At 50.4% G+C, this 24,448-nt stretch overlaps 1 protein-coding gene across 4 annotated transcripts in view; it reads left to right on the forward strand.

Annotated features, from left to right (window-relative positions):
- Window positions 1-24,448, forward strand: part of MPRIP (myosin phosphatase Rho interacting protein) — a 146,588-nt gene that overhangs the window by 89,678 nt on the left and 32,462 nt on the right. For 2 of the 4 annotated variants that reach the window (XM_028089463.2, XM_088027919.1), the window contains exons 6-11: window positions 2,759-2,969; window positions 4,126-4,639; window positions 18,536-18,677; window positions 19,531-19,644; window positions 21,226-21,282; window positions 22,530-22,598. In XM_028089463.2, the coding sequence (XP_027945264.1) occupies window positions 2,759-2,969; window positions 4,126-4,639; window positions 18,536-18,677; window positions 19,531-19,644; window positions 21,226-21,282; window positions 22,530-22,598 (1,107 nt within the window). The remainder of the gene's footprint in view (window positions 1-2,758; window positions 2,970-4,125; window positions 4,640-18,535; window positions 18,678-19,530; window positions 19,645-21,225; window positions 21,283-22,529; window positions 22,599-24,448) is intronic. The other 2 variants (XM_028089461.2, XM_028089464.2) reach the window with 1 other exon arrangement.

Consider the following 24,448-nt stretch of genomic DNA (forward strand, 5'->3'; position numbering starts at 1 on the left):
AGCGTGCCTTTGTTCCTGCCGCCGGACTGCCCCTCTGTCTCCACTCACGCGATAAGGCCTGGCATAGAGGCAGTAGAAGGCAGAGCCTCCAAAGGAGGCAAAGAGAACTGCCTATGGACCTTGGCTGCCATTCAGGGCCCTCATTCTCTGGGAAAAGTTCTCCAGAAGTGGGGAGCACGGAGAGGGATCTGCGGATGCAGCCAAGCCTGCACAGGTTGGGAGGCCCAGGGCCAGATGGTGGGTCTGTAGCCATGTGGTGCTGAGAAATGTATTTGTTTCCCAAGCTCCCTGTCATGGCCCCTTGGATCTCAGGCCTAGAATTTCCTCTGCCTCTTGGGGATCCCTGCCAGCCCACCCCCTCACCGTGGGAGTCATCCAAGCACCAGAGAGGGGTGTGCATATGCCGTGGGCACTTCACCCACAGCGTGGGGCTGAGAGCTCTGGCAGCCAAGGCTGCCTGCTCCCCTCCGAAGCACAGCCACCTGCCTCTTCTTCTTTGGCCCTTTCTGGCAACCTCTATCTGCCCTTGGTGCGGCCGGTTTTCCACAGAGGGGACAGATTGACCAAGGCCAGTCTTTACGTCACCCCACTCAGCTCTGTTGGAGGAATCCCAGCTCTGCTCTGAGCCCACCAGAGTATGCCCAGTCTCTGGCTTCTGGCCTTTGAACAGAAGACTCAGTTGTTGGAAGGGGCCATGGCAGGGGGACCTAGAGTGACTTCTGCTTGAGGGAAGCATTCCTGGGACATGGATTGAGGGCAGTATACTGACTGGAGGGACAGGTGGCCCTGGGGCCGGCTCTCCTTAGATCATTAGAGCCCGGTTCTGTTGGAGCCCTCGGGAAACTGTGTGAAACCATTGCCATTTTATTCCAGGAAGTCCCCTTCTCGCAAGGTGGGTCAGAGCTGTAGGGATTCTCCAGCCTGGGAGCGAGGTCTGTTGGTGGCTCTGACCATACGGGCAATCGGGTGTGTCCTGGGTCTGTGGGAAGAGGCTTCCTGTCTTTATCCCGTCTCATGAGGCCTTGGACTCCTTGCAAAGCTAAAGAAAGCTTTGGACCTGATAAAATGCCTGTCTTTTCCCATTGGGATACCTGGTGCTGTGGCTTCTCAGTGGATCCTTTAGGCTGCCCATCCAAAGCACTCCCCCACCCTCCTGGCACTCCCGAGGGTGCCTGGTGGTGGAAGGCTTGAACCCCCACTCTGGCCCTTACTGTCCTTGTGAAGCCTGGGAACACCGTCCTCTCGGCCCAGGCAACCTCCCCTGCGAGGTGTGCTGGGGAGGACAGGATGGTGCAGTGATGAACCAGAGCCCAGCACATAGTCCGCGCTCAGTGGCTGTCAGAGAACCTGCTGGTTAATACGGGATCTGTGTGCGTGCATGCACGGACACATAACCCATGTCATCTGTGAGCCTTGCCAATGGCCCCAGCTCGGAATTGGGTTTAGGTAGGTTTCTAAAAATGAGGTTGGGGGCGCCTGGGTGGCTCAGTTGGTTGAGCGACTGCCTTCGGCTCAGGTCATGATCCTGGAGTCCCGGGATCGAGTCTCGCATCGGGCTCCCTGCTCAGCGGGGAGTCTGCTTCTCCCTCTGACCCTCCCTCCTCTCATGTGCTCTCTCTCTCTCTCAAATAAATAAATAAAATCTTTAAAAAGAAAATAAAAATGAGGTTGGGCCACCAGGATGGGAGTGGAAGGTGGGCATTTGTATGTTATCCTCCATGTTTTGGGGAAGACAGCTAGGACGTGTCTGACTTTTGAGAGGCTCCAAAGCCATCTTGCTGGCAGTGCCCTCTGCAGCTGGCACCCAGGGCCTTGGGCCAGGCAGGGGGCTTGGGCCCAGGGTGTGCGCTAGTGCTGTGGGGCGGCTGGGGATCCCAGTCCTGTCTTTGTCTGGGCTCTAGGTTTGAGCTGTTGAGTGAAGGTCCTCTGCATGCTCTGGAACTGAACTGCCTGTATCTAAGTACCTCCCGCTTGAATGCTTCTCCCACAGAGCAGCACCAGTTCTCATCTGGGGAGAGATGGCATGGACACTGTTCCCATCTGGGCTACAAGCTGCTGTCTAGTTTGCATGGGGGAGCAGGTGGGAGGGCATGCGTGCAGATTGCATGTTTGCGTTGTATCTGATGACTCTTTCCTTCACGTAGGGTCCCGGGTGTCCCAGTTTAGCTTTCTAGGGCCAAAAGGGAGAGGCTGTGGAGGCCAAGGGCTGGCCCAGACACGGGTGCTGTATGAGCACATGCTTTGCGTTTACCCCGCAGGCCATGTCAATGGTGTATTCTTTCTTTACCCCGTCCCGTCTTTCCTGACTCGTGTCCTAAATACCTACAAGTCTAGGAACGACAGACTCTGAGCCAGCCACTTGTCATCTCACCTTTAGTGCCTGGTCCACTGCTCTGGGCTCTGTGGTTTTGTCGGCAGGGAGAACTTGCATGTGTTTGATACTGGAGCTCCAAGCAGAAACCCTACGTCTTTGCCCCGCGTATTTGCCAGCCCTGGCCTGAGGCCGGTGGGACCAGGCCCTTTTGGGGGTACTGACTGGGGCCGTAGAAGAGAAAAGGCCACAGTGCCATCCAGGTGGAGCGTTCACCCTGACCAAGATGTCTCTGTTCTGAGCCTCCCCTCCCGGGGGTTCTGGGCCACTGACATGGTGCAGTTGACCTTGGCGTCCCCTGGAGCCAGGCACCTAGGCAGCCGGGACCTGTGTACCAGCCAAGGCTGTGCACTCCTGGGCTGCGCATACACCGCTCTCTCCCCCCAGGAACCAGGGCCGGCCAAGATGGCTGTCACCAGCAGCAGCAGCATTCCCAGTGCTGAGAAGGTCCCCACCACCAAGTCTACACTCTGGCAGGAAGAAATGAGGGCCAAGGACCAGCCTGATGGGAGCAGCCTCAGTCCAGCTCAGAGTCCCAGCCAGAGCCAGCCTCCGGCTGCCAGCACCCTGAGGGAACCTGGGCTGGAGAGCAAAGATGGTAAGTGGGAGCCGGACTGGCTTGCGTGCCCCCCTTTCTGGTGGCCGGCCTCACAGTGCTGGAATAGGCCTCCATCCCAGCGCAGCTGGCCCCGAGTGAGACTCAGGGATGCTGAGCCCCAGGCCTCAGGCTTCTGTGTCCATCAGCCCTTGGCAGGGCCTGGCCTGAGTTGGGCTGGGATTCCTGGGCTCTGGCCTTGACCTTGCCCTTCTGGCTCTTAAGTTCCTTCTGTAAAGGACGAAGAGAGCACCTGCTCTGTCAGCCCTGGTGGGTGTTGTGAGACTCAAAATGCCCCGGAATGAGATCTGTGTACCAGGAGGCCTCCGGTTCCTGCCACCGTGGCTGCACTGTGTTCACGGCCTGGCTAGCCTGGGACGCCCAGCGCGTCCTGAGAGCAGCAGTGGTTAGGGCGCCCTCGGTCTCCTCGCTGTCCCATCCTGTCCAGCCCCGGCGGGGCTCCGGAGGCTTTGCCCCACTCTGCTCTCTGCTCTCTCCACTTAGCACTTCAGAATTCCCTGAGCAGAAGCAGGGCAGCAGTCTCCACCTCCCTGCTCGGGGCCCCAGACGGCTCGGCATGACATAAGCTGGCTTTTCCCACTTGCATTTTGTCCAGCTCACTAAAGACGAGGGGACAGTTGGGACTGACCCAGTTCATTCAGGCCAAAATGCATTTTGCAGCAGCTGAGGGTTAAGCCGCCTCAGTCCTTCGTGGGTAGGCCCCACGCACCCGTCCCGTTCCTGCAGAAGTCCTCTGCCTCTTCCCTCCCCAAATGCACTAACAGGCTGACCAGCCAGTTAACCCTTGATTTCCTCCTTGACGTTTGGTAAGAAGCGGTGGTCGGTGGGACATCTCTCCTGGGCGGGGGATCCTGTTCTCCCAAACTGGCCCCCAGACTGGAAGCTCAGGGACCTCCTGACAGTGTAGCAGATGCACCAGCTTAGAGAGAGATGGATGAGGTGCGTGTGTGGGAAGGACGTTTCATTGCTGTCCCGTGATTCTGCCCTTGGGTGAGCCCTGTATGGATGGCTTCAGAGATGGGAGGTAGAGAGATGGCCCCTCTCTCTGTGGATCTGTGTGGGCTCTTTAAAAGGTCCGCAGGAGCCAAAGATGGCAACAGGCTAAGTGCGTCTCCTGCCTCTCGCCTCTCTCTTCCAGAGGAGGGCACCATGAGCAGCGACCGCATGGACTGTGGCCGCAAAGTCCGGGTAGAGAGCGGCTACTTCTCCCTGGAGAAGACCAAGCAGGACTTGAAGGCCGAGGAGCAGCAGCTGCCCCCACCGCTCTCCCCTCCCAGCCCCAGCACCCCCAGCAACAGGTATAGTGGCCCCGGACCGCCCTCCCAGGAGCTTGGTCATCCCCTTCCTTCCCCAGGTTCTCGAACCCCCAGCCGAATGGTCTGCAGCAGCTCCCTTGGCTCCCTGGACATGGCCAGCCGGCCCCCCGCCCGCATGGACTCCGGCAGCGCTGGGGGGCGGGGAGCAGAGAGACCGGGGCGCACCTTTGCCTTTAAAGCCAGCAGGCAGTATGCCGCCCTGGCCGACATCCCTAAGGCCATCAGGATCAGCCACCGAGAAGCCTTCCAGGTGGAGAGAAGGCGGCTGGAGCGTAGGACTCGGGCCCGGAGCCCTGGCAGGGAAGAGGTGGCCCGTCTGTTTGGCAACGAGAGGAGGTAAGGAGGGGGTTACAGGGCCACACGTACCACGGACACACTCCCCCGCCTTTACAAAGTCTCTCGTGTACACTCCTATTCTCCCTTACACATACACACTCACACTCTGTGTTCTTGTACTTTTTACACCCTTACAGTGCTTTTTACACTCTTCCCAGAAACACGCACACTTTGACATACACATTTCCACATTCCCTAAGCCTTCCTCGGGGGAGCACACTTGTCCTCCCTTCCTGTTCAGAGCATGTGCAGAAGCTTTCCCTTTTGACCCTGGACTCTGGTCATGCAACTCGCAGCCCCTGGTAGCCAGAAACGTAGCATCTTGGGACTCTCAGACACCTAGGCCAGAGGCCAGCTGCTTCCTGTGAGTGCCTCCTGGCACTGAGACCTTAAGGGCCCCCGGGCATGTTCTCAGCCACCTGGGCCTTGTGTAGCTGGATCTTTTCCTCCTGGCCCACCTCTGTCCTCTGAGATGACCATGGGGGCAGGAAGAGCCTGGAGAAGCGGATGGTGGCAGAAGCTCCCCTTGCCCTTCCAGTCTTAGGCATGGGTGAAGGGCATGGAAGGCGGTGGGGTGGGCAGCACAGGGAAGCTGGGCAGCCTGTGACGCTCCTGGGCACCCTGAAGCATCACTGCATCCAGGCTTGGCTGGAATGTGAGATGGGGAGGCTGACAGAACCACAGCTTCCTGGAGAGACACAGGGTTCAGAGAGGAAACCTAGAGCAGGGAGTGGGACAGAGGCATAGGACCCATCTGCGGCCTGAAGAGAGGAGGGCTCTGTCCTCCCTTCTGGTTCCACTGGCCCTGTGCTTCCCGGAGAGCCGGGGACAGAGCTGGTTCCCATCTCTGAGGCCCTGGCCTGGACCAGAGCACTCGAGTGCCCCCTTCTTCTAGGAGCTTCCATCCAAGTCTGTAAGTGGAGCCTTTGCCCCGACAACAGGGTTCTCACCCAGGTCCAGGGGTGAACTGCCTAAGGTCCATGAATTCCTCTAAATGATTCGAGAGTCCGTGTGTACGTTTTTCTGAAAAAAGAAAAACCATAGTTTTCATTAGATTCCCAAAGAAATTCACTTTTTGGAAAAAAAGATTCAGACCTAAATTCCAAAAGCATTCCCAGAGTGTCCTCTCCACCCTGCCGAAGCCTAAGTAAAGCTCAGAGTTGGGGCATTGTGTGGGGACGGGGCAGGGGGGAGACAGGCTTCCCCTTTCGAGGGGCCACCTGCGAGCAGGATGCCTTTCCTTAATATACACCTGCTCTCCTAAAGCCCCAGGTGGAAAGGACCTGTGCACTTGGGGTCCACCTCCAGAATAAGGAGGAACTGCCCAGAGCTGTTGATCTTAAGAAGAGAACAGATATGCCCGATTTCTAGGCAGAGGGAGAGCGAAGCTGACCTCTAGTGCCTGGGAGGTGACCTCCAAGCACTTCGCTCTCTTCTTGTTTGGTCAGTAACCCTGAAAGCTCCTGTGTCACATCCCAGTGTGTGGATGCGGAGATGGGGCCTCAGAAGCAGGGAGACTCCTCGAGGCAACAGCCTGGTGCAGCAGAGCCAAGACGCACCTCCCCGCTGGGCCTTTTACTGGGAAGACCCCACTCCCACGATGTGACCCAGGAGGGGGCCAAGGCTGTCCTTTAAGCAACTAAGTAAAAAGATGAGTGGAGGGGCTTGCCAGAGACTTAGGAGGCCTGTGGGCCAGGGCAGGGGAGGCTTCACACTGGCTGGCGGGCAGGCGATGGGTCCTGGAGGCTCCTGGGTGGGCAGCTAGGCCCTGGTGTAGCGGCAGACCAAAGAATTAACATTCAGCGCACCTGCTTGGCTTCAAACTTGTTCTTGTCTGGTCGCCTGGGGTAGATGGCATCTCCGGGGCTTTACTTTCTGCATGTTCCTCACCACCACAGAGATGGGTTTTCACTGGGTCCTGGCACCCTTGGAGCCCACCAGCTCTGCATCCTAAACATTGTAATGTCACTTTCTTACCCTAATGACATCTGACTGGCTGCTGTCACTTTGCGAGGCCTGCGCCCTGCTCCCAAGTAGCCCTCCCTGTGCGTGATTGGAGTCCCGGATCCTGGTCGAATAGAGCAGAGGCCCGTATTGGCAGGACGTCTGCCACGGCTATCCGGAGTGGCAGCCGAGCCAGGCCTGCCCAGGAGCCAGGCGGGGGGGACAGTGGGGGCCGGTCTCCTGACAAGGAAGCTTTTATGGGCCAATCCGCTCCGCTCTTGACATTTGCTCCAGAGCTTTTAGGATGTTTCTTGGGTGCTGAGTCACTGCTGAGCCAGCCTGGGGAGGCCATGGCCCTTGTTGAGTTCCTGGTGACTGACACCACGACCGGCTCTTGTGCGGTCCTCACAGCCCCTCGGCTGGGAACCTGGGGAGATGAGGGGCAGCAGTGCAGGTGCCTCCTTTCTGTGCCGTCCACCAGCCCAGGGAGCCATTTGTGGCCACACCCGCAGTACCTCAAGGGAGCCAGCATACAGACTGCTCACCTCACTTTGCAAACTAAGTGGGCTGACTGGCCCAGTTTGCTTTCCTCATTGGACTCCTCTCTTGGCAGCCCTGGCAGGCCTGCAGCATGCTAGTCGCATGGGACTCGGTGGAGCGCTGTTCCACAAGGCCTTCCTGCGGCTTTCTAGGCCCCAGGGTCAGTTGGAGGGGCTCTCATTCTGCAAGTGATGGTGCCTCGGTCTGTACGTGGGCCTAGAACCGTCCCCAAATCCTCTGGGATGGTGGGGCACACGGCGTCATCCGCCTGAGCAGGCTGAGCGCTGACGAGAGCTTCCTGTGGTTCCCTGAGCTTCCCGGGCTCACCACGCACACCCTCTGCTGCAGCTGCACTCCCTCAGCCTAACCACGGGTTGGCCTGGGAACAAGCTCTGTTCCTGGAGAAGATTCTGCAGAAGCTTAGGGCCCCAGAGCTCCTGTTTTGTGTGTAAGCACAGAGATGAGCAGGGGGCCCAGCAGCCCTAAGACTTCTACCCTTGGTCTTCGGCCTTCTTTGATGAAGAAACCCTAAGATCCATTTTTACTAGTAACCTTTCCTGAGTAAAAGCTAGTCTCTTGGCAGGGTCTCAGGATTTGAGCCCATTTCCTCTTTTTCCTTATAGAGTTAGATATCAATCTTCAGTTAGATTCTAATCTTTTGGGCTCAGAGGCCCTTTACTTGCTTCCCGTTGACTCTGAATGCAAGTAAAACCCTTCCTGTGAGGTGACCTTTGGGGCTCTTGCCTGGGTGTCCCTGGGAGGACAGGCCTCTGGTTTGGTGACATGTTAATGTTGTAAAAACAAAAAACAAAAAAAATTCAACTGAGTAAATTCTGAACATCTTATTGGCTTTATTCAACAATTCATGAATCAGGCAGCATCCCATCTATCAAATAGAAAGGAGCCCTGAAGACCTGTACAAAAATAAAGGACTTTTATAGGCAGGAGGGGGCAGAACAAGGAAGTTAACAGTAGCAAAGAGAGCATTGTTTCAGTCAAGGTCACCTTCCTTTGAGGGACTGCAGAGGGCTGTCAGGTAGATTACCCCACTGGTACTGACTAGGTAATTCTGAATTGACTAGTTTAAGATTCCACTCCTGGGAGAGGTTGAAACTCTAAGTAAGTTAGGTATTAACCACCATTTGGTGACCTGGGCTTAGCACAGTTAACTCTATTCTGAGCTTGTTGTCTTTTTTTTTTTTTTTTTTAAGCAATTCCCTCCAACCACCCCCCCCACTTTCTTTAAAGTTTATTTATTTACCTATTTACTCAAGTAATCTCCACCCCGAGAGATTAATGTGGATCTCAAACTCATGACCCTGAGATCAGGAGTGGCACGTTCCTCTGACTGAGCCAGGCATGCACCCCACAATTCCCCCCCTTTTGTTCAGATTTTCAGCTTAACTGAGTGGTGTGATCAAAATTTAAGACCTTAGCACCACTCCCAGCTACTGCTCAAATTCTTGCAGTTTTTTGCTCTGTGGTATTCACAGGTCATGATGGTTTTTTTGTGGATTCTCTGTGGTACTCACAGGTCACAACTTCAGGTTCACATTTGTTTTAAGTCAGTTATTCTCTTCATTCCTTTCTGATGTTCCAGTCTTAAAGAGATCATTTGCTTTGTGGTTAGCAGCTGCAAACATGCGTTTAAGAGAATATAGTATATGAAGGAGACTACTATGGTTATCTTAAGCAGGATAATTCCCAATGTCTGGAGTGCATTTTGGATCCATGGTCTGCAAGACCCAAATCAGTCAAAATCACATAACTCAAGAGAAAGACCTCCACTGAAGGAGTCACTTTTTTTTTTTTTTAAGTGAAGTGGCTTTTTCAGTGATTTTTATGTAGCTGAGTTTCAACTTTCCCAGAAGTATTAATCTAGGTGCGGTAAGTGGCCCTGACCACAGCACAGACATTTCCCTGTTTAGCTGCAGGATAATCAGGGGATAGCCTATTTGAAGAACAACTTTGGCCTGGCAGAGATGGGAACTGCTGGTGAGATCTTTTTATAATTGGGGCAGATCTGATTTAGGTAATCACAAGAACAATGGGAATACAAATGTAAATGTACTACAGTCTCCTTAGGAATTTGTGTCCAATTGGGCAGGTACAGTTGTAATCATAGAAAGATGGAAACAAGGCACTGGATGTTCTGGCTGTAAAAGTCAGATTGTGTAAGTGACTCCTAAGGTCAGGGGTCCGTTGCAAATAGAAGAGAAATTAGTCACAGGGAGGACCAGGGGATCTCTAGTATCATGGACAGGTAAAGAGCTCTTTTTATGATAAATCCAGCAATCTGAAAGATTGTCCAGCCCCCTGTCTTCCCTTAGTAATGGCCTGAGAGATATGGATGACAGCTTTCTTTCCAGACCAGTGCCAGAGTAAAGGAAAGAGGAGATAAAAGAATTTCATTTCATGTTTAAAGAATGAAGTCTTGATCCAGCATCTTGGGTGGAAGCTGTCCACTTCGTTGTCAGCTCCTTCCTAATCAATTTGATTTTGAGGTCTCCAGCTGCTGTGTAGTTCCTAGAGTCTGAAGGGGCCCTTTTCAGTTGGGAGATGCAGACCCAAGGTTCAACTCCCTGAAGTTTGGTTCCCATCTGGGGGGTGAGGAGGACCTGGAATAGCCTTTCAGGGCAGTCTTTATTCTTAGTGATTCCAAATCAGAAGGATGGCAGAAAATAGGAAATATTAGTTTGGAGAGTCATAGCCAGATTTTTTTTTTAAGATTTTATTTATTTATTTGACACACAGAGAGAGAGAGCACAAGCAGGGGGAGCAGCAGAGGGAGAAGGAGAAGCAGGCTCTGCGCCGAGCAAGGAGCCCGATGCGGGACTCGATCCCAGGACCCTGAGATCATGAACTGATCCGAAGGCAGACGCTTAACCAACTGAGCCACCCAGGCATCCCAGTCATAGCCAGATATTTGTAAAAACTAGAATTCAGGAGCCAGTCCAGGTTATTGATATACAGGTATGGAGCAAAACCTCAAAGATACTTACAGCCTAGAATCTGATATCTACAAAGATGCAAACACAGTTTTTCTCTCTACAGTTATTCCCATCTTTCTAAAGATAGTCACAGAAAAATTACTTTGTTTGCATTAAATTTAGCCTGATTTTACAAGTGCAGCAAGAATAGTGATTGACCATATAAGCCCTTTTTAAGACTGCTTTGCTGGAACTTTGCATAAGGAATCTCAGATTGAATTCTTCTCTGAGGCCAGCAAGCCAACCCAAGGACTCACCATTAGATTTTACCTGCAGTACCTATAGTTTGGGTGAATTTCTCTCTTCTCAGAGTTTCCCCCAAACATTCTGAGGTTCATAGGCCTGCCGGGAAGTGACCTTCCATACTCACCTGGAAGGCTGCCAGGAACCCTATAAGCAAGGTACCAGCCCAATTTTTCTAAGCAGTTCCTTAAAGCTATTTGGTCATATCTGAGTCTATGCATATCTCTAAAATAGGACATTCCAGTCAAAGCCTTGGTAATATAGCCCGTGTTTCCAGTTGTGCCCTGTTACAAGGGGAACAGGTTTTTATTGAACTTATACAAATAACCACGTATATTGCCATGAAAAGAATACTCAAGAGTTTACAAATTCTGGAGGGATCAGGTAAGGAGAAAAAGGAAATGTTTCATCTTTGTTTTTACAAAGGTATGCCCTACCAAATTGCTGTAGGTCATAGATCACTTAAGTGAAAATGTTTCCCTAAATCTACAGAACAAAACACTAAGGAACTAGCAGTGTTTTACACAAAAGGTTATGTAAAATTATAATTATCCTCAGTTCATTCGGTCCTCTGTAATTAATACCTGTTCTGCTTGAATCCAATTTTTCCATTAGTTCTAGAAATTCTTCCCCAGTTTAGTTTTAGGGTCTTGAAGTTATTAGAAATCTTTACTTGTTGGTGCACCCAGGTGGCTCAGTCGGTTGAGCGTCCGACTCTTGATTTTCAGCTCAGGTCATGACCTCAGGGTGGTGAGATCAAGCCCCATATCGGGCTCCATGCTGGGCGTGGAGCCTGCTTAAGATTCTCTCTCTCCCTCTGCCTCTCCCCTCTTCTCTCTCTCCCTCTCTAAAAAAAAGAAAAGAAAAAGAAAGGAGGGGGAAGAAATCTTTACTTGTCAAAGTCCTTTCCACGAACAGTTCTGTAAAAGCATCAGAGTAAAACAAGACTTAAAAATGCCCATAGTTAAAGATCAGATGAGAGTACACTGTAATGGAAATAACAAGAAATTTGGTTATTTTTGTGATATTCAACATTTAAGGTAACAGCTGTAATTATGACTGATAATATTTACATCAGGACATATCAGAACCTGAAAAGGTTTAGTATTACTTATTTGATAATGCTGCCCATGTAATGTAACAAATAAGCCTAATTAGTGAACATCTCTTTTTTTATAAGAAGAGAGAACAAATCTTTTAGGATTTTCAGGGATCCTCTGAAAAATCCCAAAGTTACCTCTAGGTCAAGAAGAGTTCATTTAGAATTACATTTTGGGGAAGCTTGTCAAAATATCAGAAGGTTTTAAGACACTTGATCACATAGGATCTTGGATCACTGTGAGACAATACTCAGTTTATCATTTGGCCAACATGACAATTACAGACTTTATAGGCATATACGGAAAGTTACATAACTGTAAAAAACAAACAAAAAAACCTTTAATAAAGGAGACTCGGTTTTCTTCAGTAATCAAAGACCTGATAAAGACAACATGAAACACAGGAAATTATTTTGATAAGACACATCTTTTTTTCTCAACAGATTACTTAAAAAGTAAAGGAAAACCCGTTCAGTCTCTTATCAATAGCAGACCAAGAAAATTTTGTCCTTTAAACAGAGAAAACCAAATAATAATACTGTACCACTTTACTTTTGATATTAAAATTCATCTTTTTTTTTTTTACACTCAAGTTCATTTTAATATTAGCCCAAGGGGCGCCTGGGTGGCTCAGTTGTTAAGTGTCTGCCTTCCGCTCAGGTCATGATCCCAGGGTCCTGGGATCGAGCCCCGCATCGGGCTCCCTGCTCATTGGGAACCCTGCTTCTCCCTCTCTGCTTGCTGCTCCCCCTGCCTGTGCTCTCTCACTCTCTGTGTCAAATAAATAAAATCTTAAAAAAAAAAAAAGCCCAAGATTCCTTTTTCACAAACCTTCTCCAATTTTCTTTTTTACATTCGATTTTGTCCTGATTTTTTTCTCTTCTCCATTCAGCAATAACTAGTCTCATGTTAGGGCAAAATTACTTTCTTTTCCCTCAACAAAAAGGGATCTCCATTCCTCGTATCTTCTCTTACCAAAAACATACATCCTACATATGTTAGAATTTCTAACCCTTAAAAACTTTAATTTCTCATGAAAATAAAGTAGTAAACAATTAGCATTCTGCAGCTTAGCAAATTTATGAATACATCTTGTATCTTCTGGAAACGTGCTTTCTCATAATAGATTTTTCAGTGTAGCACAAAACATGTTTACTAATAGACCCAAGTATCTTTAGTTTCTTTATATAATGAAAAGCAAAAAAGTAGGTGAACTTATGTTCAGTAATTAATGTTTCAGTATTTTATTTAGAAATGATCTAGATAGTCAATGACTTCATCATTTAATTTAATTTAGTAAAACTCTTAAGATATTTTTACCAAAAAGATTTGGGGAAACCATTTAAGTAGACTTACCAAAAATATAATTATTGCTGAAAAGTTCACCTAAAAATGTGTATCTCATTTACACATACCTAATTCATAGATCAGCTGTTTCGACTACCCATGAAAGCTTTGTGAAACATTTGGACAATGTCAGCCATCATCCTACATTATTTTTCTTGTTGACAAAGTTTATAACACAGACACCATGAGCTTATTTGACTGGTAAACCCAGATAGAATAAAAGTTGTAGGTATGTACTATAGTTAATGTTGATAACTCTGAAGACATGTCTATTTTAACTAACAAATCAGCATTAATACTGAATATTTTTAGATCACATGAACCTGAAAGCATTGGGTTACTTTCTATTATAAGTTGTAGAATGTTATTGTATATATTCAAATGTATGTATGTATGAATATACATGTAATTCATATAAGCACTTAATTTTCTTGAAGCTAATTAAATAGAGCTCTTTTACAAATTAATTTTGGCAGTACTGTCCATAGGTAGAAAATACACACACATGCACACACACCTTACAGCTTCCATTCTAAAATGTTGGCCGACAGACACGGTAACACAAAATGCACTAGTTCTAAGTTGGATTCGTATTGTGTTTCTGGCAGATGAATAAGTTTACCTGGTCAAATGGCTAAAGCTTTTTAATGATATTTGTGGAGAAGACATTTAAGAGTTTTCATTTACCTTTGTTCCAAATAACCTCTTCCTCTTTAGTTTTTCTGATAAAATTCCCTCCCTGAAATTTGTATTTCAAAGAGATGGCCTATATAAGAGGTCCCAGAGAAGACCAGGTAGACCATTCACATCACAGAGGCACAGGGAAAGAATGTAAATGCTTCCAAGAAGGACTTTTGTTTTCTAGGGCCCAAATTTTCACCATACTTAGAAGCCTTTAGAGATATATTGGGGTGGTTTTGATTTTGGTAAAAAAAAAAAAAGAGAGAGAGAGAGATGGACTTCAGATTGTTTCTGGAGCTGAATCTCTTGTTTTGTGAAGATTTATAAGATGTGGACAGTTGCTTTAATTCCTCAAAGAATTAGGTTGCAACTTAAATGATAGCATAATTTGATCCACCTATCCAACGACATTATTCTCAGTTTGCTTCTATATTAGGGAGGAGCTTTCCAACTGAGATGGAAATCAAAAGATTTCTGTGTTCTGGATTTGGAACTGTTTGTAGAATGTTTTAATAAATCCTTTCACAGAGGCTTCAGATGCTTTTTCATCTGGGTACATCCTTTCATTTTAGCTTAGGGAAGAAGGCCTAAGAAAACTTCCTATCAGGCTCTGATTATCAGCTTCCAGTTTGGCCAACTTCTGACCACAGAGCTATTTAAAAACTCCTTTTAAAATATCTTGTCACTTTTCAGCCAGGACATAGAGTAAATGTTTCTGGCAGTATTGAACAGCCCCCCTTCCAGGTAAGAGAGGACCTCACGAGGGTATAAAAGGATACTTACTATCTTCCCAAGATCCAGAGTTACTCTCAAAGATAGCCAAAAGAAAGAACCAGCAACCTGCATGTCCCATTCAGGCAGAAAACCAAGCCAGGTTCTTAGGATACAAAACAAGACAAGCAGGAAGGCAGTAGCTGTCCCTGAGGAAGAAAGGCTCAAGAACCAGTATGTTTGGATTTGGAAAGAAAAGGACAGTGTGAAATTTTATTTTTGTCTTTTGACTGGGCATTACAGATGGCGATTCAGGAGAGCTGACTCTGGTATGAATTCTCATTTTCTCTGGCTTCTACCAGTTTTCCCAGGATCCCCTCTGTAGCCTCCGGTATCTACCAGAATTTGGCAAGATTTTTCGTTAATTTTAATTTTAATTTCCCTTGGCTGTTTAAGAGAATAACATAGCCATTTACCAGAAAATCCCTGAGTCCCACCAACTCTGGGAGGAGCTCATATGGGGGCCTCCTTCAAAGACAGATATGGGGGCATTCAAGTTGGCGTTGAAGGATTTATCCACAATGTTTGAGGACAAAATTTTTTCTAATGGCCCAGTTGGTTACAAATGATATGCTGATGTCTGGGCCAGTGTTTTGATGTTGTATTCCTGGGAGGGTGTAAGGGGGAGGCCTTAGGTGTTGTTTTAGATATCTTTTGTGTCTTTACTTTTTCATTACCCTTTGCAACAAAACTTGCAGTGAAACTGTTTTGGAATCTTGAAGGCTTTGGAAGCTTCTGCATACCAGTTAAAATAGGTACCCATTCTGTTTGTTTGATTTAGGAACCCTTGCTTTTTTTTTTTCTTTAATTTTTTATTGTTATGTTAATCACCATACATTACATCATTAGTTTTGGATGTAGTGTTCCGTGACTCATTGTTTGTGCATAACACCCAGTGCTCCACGCAGAACGTGTCCTCTCTAATACCCATCACCAGGCTAACCCATCCCCCACCCCTCTCCCCTCTAGAACCCTCAGTTTGTTTTTCAGAGTCCATCGTCTCTCATGGTTCGTCTCCCCCTCCGACTTACCCCCCTTCATTCTTCCCTTCCTGCTATCTTTTTTTTTTCTTAACATATATTGCATTATTTGTTTCAGAGGTACAGATCTGTGATTCAGCTGTCTTGCACAATTCACAGCACTCACCATAGCACATACCCTCCCCAATGTCTTATCACCCAGCCACCCCATCCCTCCCACCCCACCCCCACTCCCGCAACCCTCAGTTTGTTTCCTGAGATTAAGAATTCCTCATATCAGTGAGGTCATATGATACATGCCTTTCTCTGATTGACTTATTTCACTCAGCATAACACCCTCCAGTTCCATCCACGTCGTTGCTAATGGCAAGATCTCATTCCTTTTGATGGCTGCATAATATTCCAGTGTGTGTGTGTGTGTGTGTGTGTGTGTGTGTGTGTGTGTGTGTGTACACATGCACACACACACACACACACACACACCATATCTTCTTTATCCATTCATCTGTCGGACATCTTGGCTCTTTCCACAGTTTGGCTGTTTTGGACATTGCTGCTATAAACATCGGGGTGCCCGTACCCCTTCGGATCCCTACATTTGTATTTTTGGGGTAAATATCCAGTAGTGCAATTGCTGGATCGTAGGGTAGCTCTATTTTCAACTTTTTGAGGAACCTCCATACTGTTTTCCAGAGTGGTTGCACCAGCTTGCATTCCCGCCAACAGTGCAGGAGGGTTAGGAACCCTTGCTTTTAAGTATACTTCTTAAATAAGTGATCTTGTCTAATTGGAATATTCCTATATTGGCCATTGTAATTCTAGGGTATCTTTAGCAAGATTTTGCATTATTGTAGATATCTATAGCTTCTGGGACTGTAGTTCTTAGCCATAAAATAAGTAGGTGTGCTGGAAGTCAGTATGCTGAACTCTGGAATTTATTTTTTTTTTTAATTTTATTTATTTGAGAGAGTGCGTGCACACAATCATAAGCTGGGCGGGGAGGGGCAGAGGGAGAAGCAGACTCCGTACTGAGCAGGGAGCCCAACATGGGGCTCCATTCCAGAACGCTGAGATCATGACCTGAGCCGAAGGCAGATGCTTAACCAACTGAGCCACCCAGGTGCCCCTCAACTCTGGAATTTAAAGATCCCATTTCTTCTAACTATAAGCTTTTGAGTCTCCCAGAGCCAAATTAATACCTAAAGGGATATGCTGCTGGGTTAGGAATTGTGTGGTGTTTTACAGCATACTTGTTGCACGGAAGTTTTTTTGAGTTTGGCAGGTAACCCAGTATCACTGTAGTGTCCATTGCATGGCCAGCTTACCCTAACACAGGAGTCTTAGAGTTAGCTGGCAAATGCTCTAATGGGTTTTTAAGTGCTCGGCCTGTGCCCATCAATTTTGTAGCTTTTGGCTTCTGAGATTCTCATCCGCAATAGCCTTTACCTTGTGTGCACCTTAACATAAGTGCAGTAACTGCGATGTTACTAACCAGTGAAAGGCTTTGTGTGCACCACCAGCACTTCTCAGTGTGGAGCTGGGGACTTGGGAAGGTACTGAACCAGCAGACCCCAGAGAATGGGAATCAGGGACCGGGATTCCCATGAAATGGGGAACTGCACACTGAACCATTAGAAGTCCCCAACAGGGAATCTGAGGACTGGGGTCCTCAGGACCTCTCCACTCCGATCAAGTGGAGAATTGCAGACCGAACTAGCCACAGCATGGTCTCGTCAAATGGGGGACCGTAGAGAGCCAGTTAGGTCAGGGGCTCAACGCCAAGAGAGCAGAGCTCAGAACCAAGAGGAACGTCCCATGGCCCTGAGAAATGGCAAGAAAGACCAAGAACTCACAGGGCTCACGGGCACCAGAGCTAGCTGTTTCTCATTGTCCTCGAGGCTGTCTGAAGTTTCCTTCAGGTCCCACCACTGCCATCAAGTCTGTAAAAAGGAAATTCAGCTGAGGAAATTTTAAAGATCTTATTGGCTTTATTCAGTGATTCAGCATCCCATCGAGCAGACAGAAAGGAGCTCTGAGAAGCTGTACGAAGTGAAGCTTTTATAGGCAGAAGGGGGTGGGACAGGGAAGTTCCTGGGAAAGAGCATTGTTTCCGGCAAGGTCACCTTCCTTTGGGGGACAGCTGGGGTCTGTCGGGCAGATTACGTCACCAGTGCTGACCAGGTAACTCCAGGTGGACTGCTTTAAGATTCCACTCTTGGGAGAGGTTGAAACTGTAATTTAGATACCAAGTCTCGGTTTGGTGAGTGGGCTTAGTACGAGTGACTCCCACTTGGGCCCTCTCCCTTTTTTAAACGACACCCAAGGCTCAGGCCCCCCTGGTGGGCAGCCCCCAGGGCTGAGGACTGGGCCTCAGCCCAGGCCCCCTTCCCTCCCGGCCTCCCTGCCTTTGGCCACCGTGGCGACTCCCTGTGACTCAGGGACAAGGATGGTGTCCCCCTCTCAGCAGTCACCTCGGGGTTTTGCTCTAATTCTTTGGATAATTTTGATTTACCATTATTTGATTTAAGCAGCCGTCCCTTTCTGTGTATTCATTCTCCAGCCTTCTTTTCTTTCAGGTCTTGCCCCTCTCCACCTCCTCCTGCTGTGTGGCTGTTTGACGTTACTCGCCCTTCCTTCGCCTGCTTCGCTCCCATCTCAGCTCCGTCTCCAGCCGTAGATGGCCTGATGATGCGCCGGCCTTTTCACACGAAATCAACTTGCTTTGTTTTTGTTTTAATTTGGTTTTTGATTCTTGTTACTGTTGGCAGAAACAATGTTAATTCATGGGCCTTTTTCTTGCTAAATTTTGGGTGCCCTGGGGTGGGGGCTGCATCATGATCTGCTGAGGAATGAATGTAAGGACGGAGGCTGTCACCCTCCGAGGTGGTGGTTGCCTTCTGGTCATGTCTGTGGCTCAGGAGAGGGGGCCAGGCAGTGAGCTGTGTGATTGTCAAGCGTGTCAACAGATTGTGCAGGGGCCTCCCGTGTCAGGGGCAGAGGTCAAGGACAGGCCTGGGGAAGGGAAAGGCCCTGGCCCCTGAGCTGCTGCCAACCCCTGCACGGCTTCCCCTCCACGGTGGTGGGACAGGGAGCTTGGGGAGGGGTGTCAGGTGAACCGGCCAAGCGTGCTGTGCGCAGCCTCCGCACCCTGCAAAAGGGGAGGCCCAGGGAAGGCTGGGATGCGCCCGGCACAGCAGTGTCGGCGGAAGGAGCTCCTCTGCAACTCAAGACCAAGCCGGCCTCAGGCTGTGGGGGGGGGACCCTGTCTCCCCCTCAGCAGCCTCGTGTCCTCTCTTGCAGGAGGTCCCAGGTCATTGAGAAATTTGAGGCCTTGGACATTGAGAAGGCAGAGCACATGGAGACTAACTCGTCAGCCGGGCCCTCGCCATCAAGCGACACTCGCCAGGGCCGTAGCGAGAAGAGGGCATTTCCCAGGAAACGGGTGAGCGCCTGGGGCCCGGGCAGGGCCACGTGCGGCCACGGGGGCACGCTCGGCACGTGGCCCCACCCCTTCTCACGGGGCCCCCAAACCCACACTTGCACGCACGGCTGCTGGGCTTCCCGCTCTCGTTTCCCAGCTGTTTGCTTGCGTCTCTCCTCTCCTCCCGCGAGTGACTTTCTTGAGGACAAGGCCTGTCTTCTGCATCTTCCTGTCAGAACGTCATCCATTTCTGCTAAAGGCTAGTCCGACGATCCTCAGATCCCAGGTCATAGCTAGAGCTGCTCTCTTCCTCTCTGAGGCCGCCCAGCCACGAGGCTGGGCACCTTCCTTCCTCTTTCTTTCGAGTGGTGGCCACAGCCCTCGCTTCTCTACTCAGCCCACGGGCAGATCCCTCTTCTGAACCCCCCCGCCTCCTCCCAGGCAGCCCACCCGCCTCTTGTGGCCCTGCTGTGTCCGATCTTCATCTTCCTCCCCAGCTTCTCTCTGGGCTCGTGGGGTGCTCTGCTGCTGGCTGCCACAGAGTCCGGGGCTCTTCCTTCTGTGACCCCGAGAAGCCAGGGGACGGGGTGGGACCAGGAGAGTGATGGTGACGAGTGCATCTGAAAGGAAAGGCCGCCCCAACAGCTAGCGCGTCTCCGAACCCACTGCGTGAAGCGGGGGGCGCTAGACGAGGAGTCTGGCACCCTGGCTCTGGTCCCCACGCTGGCCCAGACTTGCCATGGGAGCCCAGACAGAGTGCTCTCGTCCTCGCCTGGGAACAGTCTTGACCCTCCCGCAGCTCTGGCTGCTGGTCTCCCCGCTCCCCGCCGCAGTGTCCTGGCTTGTACTGACCGGCGGCCGCTCTCTGCCACAGGACCTCCCCAGCGAAGCCCCCACAGCTCCTCTCACGGACACCTCGGCCTCCCCCCTGTCTCCACACCGAAGAGCCAAGTCACTGGACAGGAGGTCCACGGAGTCCTCCCTGACGGTGAGCCCAGGCGCCTGCGCACCGAGGCCTGGAGACGCTGCTCCTGCCGCTTCTGTCACTTGGGGTCACTGTCTGCTTATGTCCGTGTGTCCGTGCTACCTGTCCCCTCTGCACCGGCCTTCGTGTCTGTGCGTGGGAAGCAGATGCTGGGTTTTGTTCCCCTTTTTGGACTCCATGGGCATCCTGAGCTCTGAAGTGCCTGGTACAGGCCACTTGGCCAAGACAGCAAAATCCTGACTTCGGGGCACCGGGGCCACAGCAAGGAACCTCTGTTCTTGTTTTGGGTGTTTGTATCAGTGACATTTTGGAGGCAGGAGCCCCCTCTACCTGGGAGCCCTTGCCTTGTTTGTGATGTTTCACTGCAGAAGGAGAAAGGCCTTTGCCCTAGGTCCTTTGAGCTGCAGCAGTGGGGGTGTGCGTGGGGCATGGTCAGATGGGACCATCGCTCCCTCAGGGAGCTGAGAGTGGCCCTCCAGAGGCCCTGGGAGTGAAGGACAGCTGCTCACAGGGTGACCTGGGGCTCAGCAGCCTTCTGAGAAGCCTGCGGTGGGTTCCACTTCTACCTCTAGGGTGTGGAGCCACCCACCCACACACTGACATGAACCTGAACAAGGATGGGAGGCCGTCTTACCTAGACGAAGTTGGTTTTTTTCCTTGAGCCTGGCCGTGGCTCAGAGGTCTGGAACAGAGACTCCTAGAACACGTGTTGCTGGTGGTGGTCCTGCCACTGTACACCTGTTCTCATAATTCCCCGCCCCGCCCGCCCCCCCCAGTCCCTCAAATACAGAAAGACATCATAGCCTATTTCTGGTCAAGACAGCCGTGGGGAAGTCAAGAGCAAGCACATGGGGCGAGGAGAAGGATGATCCACATCTTTTTAGGCGCTGGCTTTACAGGTGTCCAGGCGTGAAACACAAGGCCCAGTTGGGCTGCAGGTGGTCCTCAGGTGCTTCCTCCCGCGGCTCCGCAGGCCCCGGGACACTGGTGCAGGAGGGCCCGGCTGGGACAGCACCCCCTGCTTTCCTGTCAGCTGTCCAGGGTTTGCATCTTGCAGAGAAACGGAGCCTAAAGCCCGTCCTGTTCGATACGCCTCAAGGCCTCAGCAGGCTTGCTGCTGCATCTTTGCTCAACACTGTACGTGGGCTCTGCTCTTCAGGCTTCCTCTCTCAGTCTTCCTGTGGCTTCTGTGAGAACTACTGATTTCTTCTTTTAGTGCTCACTGCAGATTTTCCCCTTCATGGGAAACACTAAACAGCTCTCCCTCTGGGCCGTTCTGTGCTGCCAGGCAGCCGCTGCTGACGTAGCCAGGGGCTTCTCTCAGAGCGTCCGGGCCGCCCAGCTTCTGCTGCTCACAGGGCGCTGGGGCCGTGCCCTTCCCTCCTCATCAGCCCGCCGAGCCCGGCATCTCCTCCCTCGAAGACACGCGAGTCTGCAGAGTGTTTGCGGGCAGGGGAGAAACCCCTTTTCCTGCCGCCCACCTCATCTGGACAGAAATGCGTGCCCCTAAGTCACCCTTCCCCTACAACTGGGATATCAGCGTCCTTTCTTCTGAACTGTTCTTTTTTTTCCTCCCTTTCTTAGCCCGACCTGCTGAATTTCAAGAAAGGCTGGCTGACCAAGCAGTACGAGGACGGCCAGGTGAGTACGGAGGGCTGCTGGGGCCCCTGAGGCAGTGGGGAGCAGGTGCGAGGTCTACTCGTCCCTGGCAGGTGTGGGAACCCTGGCTCGATCCCCCACCTCCAGCGTGACCTCTTGTCTTGTGGGCCAGGACTGTGGTGTGGCCGAGACCCCCATCTCCTCAGGGACGTGGAGGTGCACAGCCTCCCCCCCGACCCTCGGTTCTGCAGTGGGGGGTGGGGGCCTCTGGAGAAGATTGCCCCCCTGTACCCCGCAGGGATCTCAGCCTCAGGCCAGGGGAGCATCCTTACAACACTAGCTCCCTACCTGGTAATCTTTCCTAAAAGCTTCCCGGGAGCCCAGGCTCCCCAGGGAGCCTCTGGTTGTGTGGTTGGCTTGTGGTTGCTTACAAGGCCGGCCAAGTGGACAGCAGCCGAGGGCTTCTAGACTCTACCAGAGACTCCAGCTCAGCTGCAGTCCTGGGAGGAGCCAGTGGGGTACATTCTTACCATCAGACTCAAGCAGGAAGAGCCACTTGCAGCTGCACCTGCCAGCCCCACCTCGACCCTTGTTGGGGCTGGAAGGCCAGGCCTCCAAGAAAGCGTGAAGAGGAGCCTGCTAGTTCATACCGAGAGAAGCCCCGAAACCCTGCCCTCCCGAGCTCCCCCTCGTGCCTCCCTGAGTGACTGCCGAAACATCCTCTTTCGGGGATTGATATCAATCCCCTTGGCCTTGCCTGAAGACTCAAGTCTCCCTCCTTGCTCCTCACAGTGAAGACTTGGGAAGCTAGCTGGCTGGTTTGCTCCTGCTGGCTGCAGATGGGCGCGCCCCTCTGGTTAGCCCCCAGTGGCCGTAGCTCAGTCAGCCCCTGAAGGATGGAGATGCTGTTTCCACAGCCACCTTCCAGCTCTGAGGGCCCAGCCCCCTGTCTGCAGCCTCTGGAGCTGAGATTGAGGACTGCAAAGCACTTTTCACCAGCCACAGCACTGTGGGTTCCAGAGAGCCCATAGCCTGCAGCCCACCGCAGCTCTCCATGCTGCCTGGCCACGGGGGAGCCGCAGCTTAGCAAGTGCCCTGAGGTCATGTGTGCATGGCTGCCTGCGGCCTGAGCGGAGTCCTGTGTGTGTCTGCCACTCGTGGGAGGGGCCACCTGCCCTCTGCTTTTCCTGTGCTCTGCGAGGTTCCCCCAGGACTCTGGCTGCGGATCACCTGGCAGCAGGAAATGTGCTGCTCTACTCTAGTTGTCTGCTTTTTCCCTTCCCTTTTAGTGGAAGAAACACTGGTTTGTCCTTGCTGATCAAAGTCTGAGATACTACAGGGATTCGGCGGCTGAGGAGGTGAGTGTCTTGGTTTCCTTCCTAGTTGTGGAGACAGCTGAAGGCGTCCAGCTGCTGCTGCTCCGGGCTCAAGGCCCCTTCTGTCTGTCGACAGGTGCCCAAGTTGCTGTCTTGGGTTTCCCGGTCTAGATTGGGTGGGAAGGCTGAGCATAGTGTGACCACCTTTTGATGTTCTCCTGACTGATTCTTCCTGAAACGTTGAGCTGTTTTGAGGCCCTGCTTTAGGCGCCCTGGTTGTGTGTTTCAGTGGCTTCTCTTTTCTCTGTTCTTTGAAAAACATTGAAAGATGTCTTATTTTAAAACTCAGGATGAGCAATTTTGTTTTTTTCTACAAAGATTTCATGGAGAGTGGAGTCTCTTGAAGGAATGGCAGGCACTAAATCTTGTCCCTTGTCTTTTGGACAAAGATGGGATGTGACAAATGCACTTGGTTGGCCCGGTTGACTGTCTTGATTCCATGGCTGAAGACCAACCAGAAGGGGCTCTTTTTTCTTCAGCAAAAAAAAAAAAAAAAAATCATCTCTTGAGCAATTTGGCAAGTCTGTGTTCCTACCTTTTGCCTTGCATTCCACTCCCGGAATTCTTCAGATATATTTCCACTTAGAGGAAAAGATCTGTGCCCAAGGTTAGTCATTCCTGCACTTTTGTAATAGCAGAAGATTGGCAAGAATCTAAATATCTGTCATTAGGAGGCTGGTTATATATATTTACGTATCGTGAACCTCAGAAAAAGGAAGTTCTTTATGGACTTCAGTGGAAAGATGTGTGATATAAGGTAGATGAGAGTGGTGTGGGCAGCAGGCCCTTGGTGCTACCTGACATCAGGGAACGCGGGAGCATGTGTGGTTAGTAGTCTGTGCATAGACCAGCCGTCCTCAGAGTGTGGTCTGTGGACCCCTGGAGACCTTTCGGGGGGCTGGTCTACTCAGAACTCTTGTCATAAAGTTAAGATGCCATTTAAAGTCTCCGTGCTTGAATACTCTTCTATATTCTATGATTCAAAATCGACAGTGAGCCTGAGTCACTTCTGCTGCATACTGGAGTATGAGGGGTGCCTCGTGGGAAAGCACTTGCGCCTTCTGGTGGCTTCTCCCCGTGCAGTACTGTCTGCACTGGAGAGAGCAGCTGAGACACAAACTGCTCACTCACTGGGAGTGTTTGGCACCTTCTTAAAAATGAACCAAGTGAGTCTATTCCTTCAAAGAAAACAACTGACAGTTTGTTGCCAGCGATACAATTTGAGCTTTCAAGCGAATTTGGAACTTTGGAAAATGTGTTTTCCCTGTCACAAACTTGACAGCTTCCCTTTCCTTACAGGCCGTCCTGACGACATAGGTGCTAATCCTATCATGTTTTGAGGTTGTGTAATGAAATGTGTCAACTTGTGGAAGATCCACCTAACTTGATGTCTTCCAAATGACCAATACATAAATTACAAAATCACACACGGGTAAAGGTCCATTCAGAGGACAGTGAAGAACCGTGGATTTTAATATAATAGTATGGAAAGTCCTTTGATAGGATTTCAGATTCCACTTGGCAGTTAACCTTTAAGAAAATACAACTTTTCACAGTGTGTCAATCAAACTGTCATGCCATACACCTTCAACTTAAACAGTGATGTATGTCAACTATTCCTCAACAAAACTGGAAAAAAAGAAAGAAATGACTATTAAAATACGTCTCTCTTTTCCAGTCCCTATATCTATATAAGGTTGGACAGTCTTCATATACGGTTGACCCTTCAACAGACACAGGGGTTAGGGGTGCATCCCCTTGTGCAGTTGAAAACCTGCATATAACTTTTGACTCCCCCAAAACTGAACTAAGAGCCTACTGTTGACAAGCCT

This window comes from Eumetopias jubatus, unplaced genomic scaffold, assembly GCF_037043125.1.
Source record: "Eumetopias jubatus isolate StellerSeaLion01/CBP00866 unplaced genomic scaffold, mEumJub1_p1.0 scaffold_10, whole genome shotgun sequence".
NCBI classification, from domain to species: domain Eukaryota; kingdom Metazoa; phylum Chordata; class Mammalia; order Carnivora; family Otariidae; genus Eumetopias; species Eumetopias jubatus.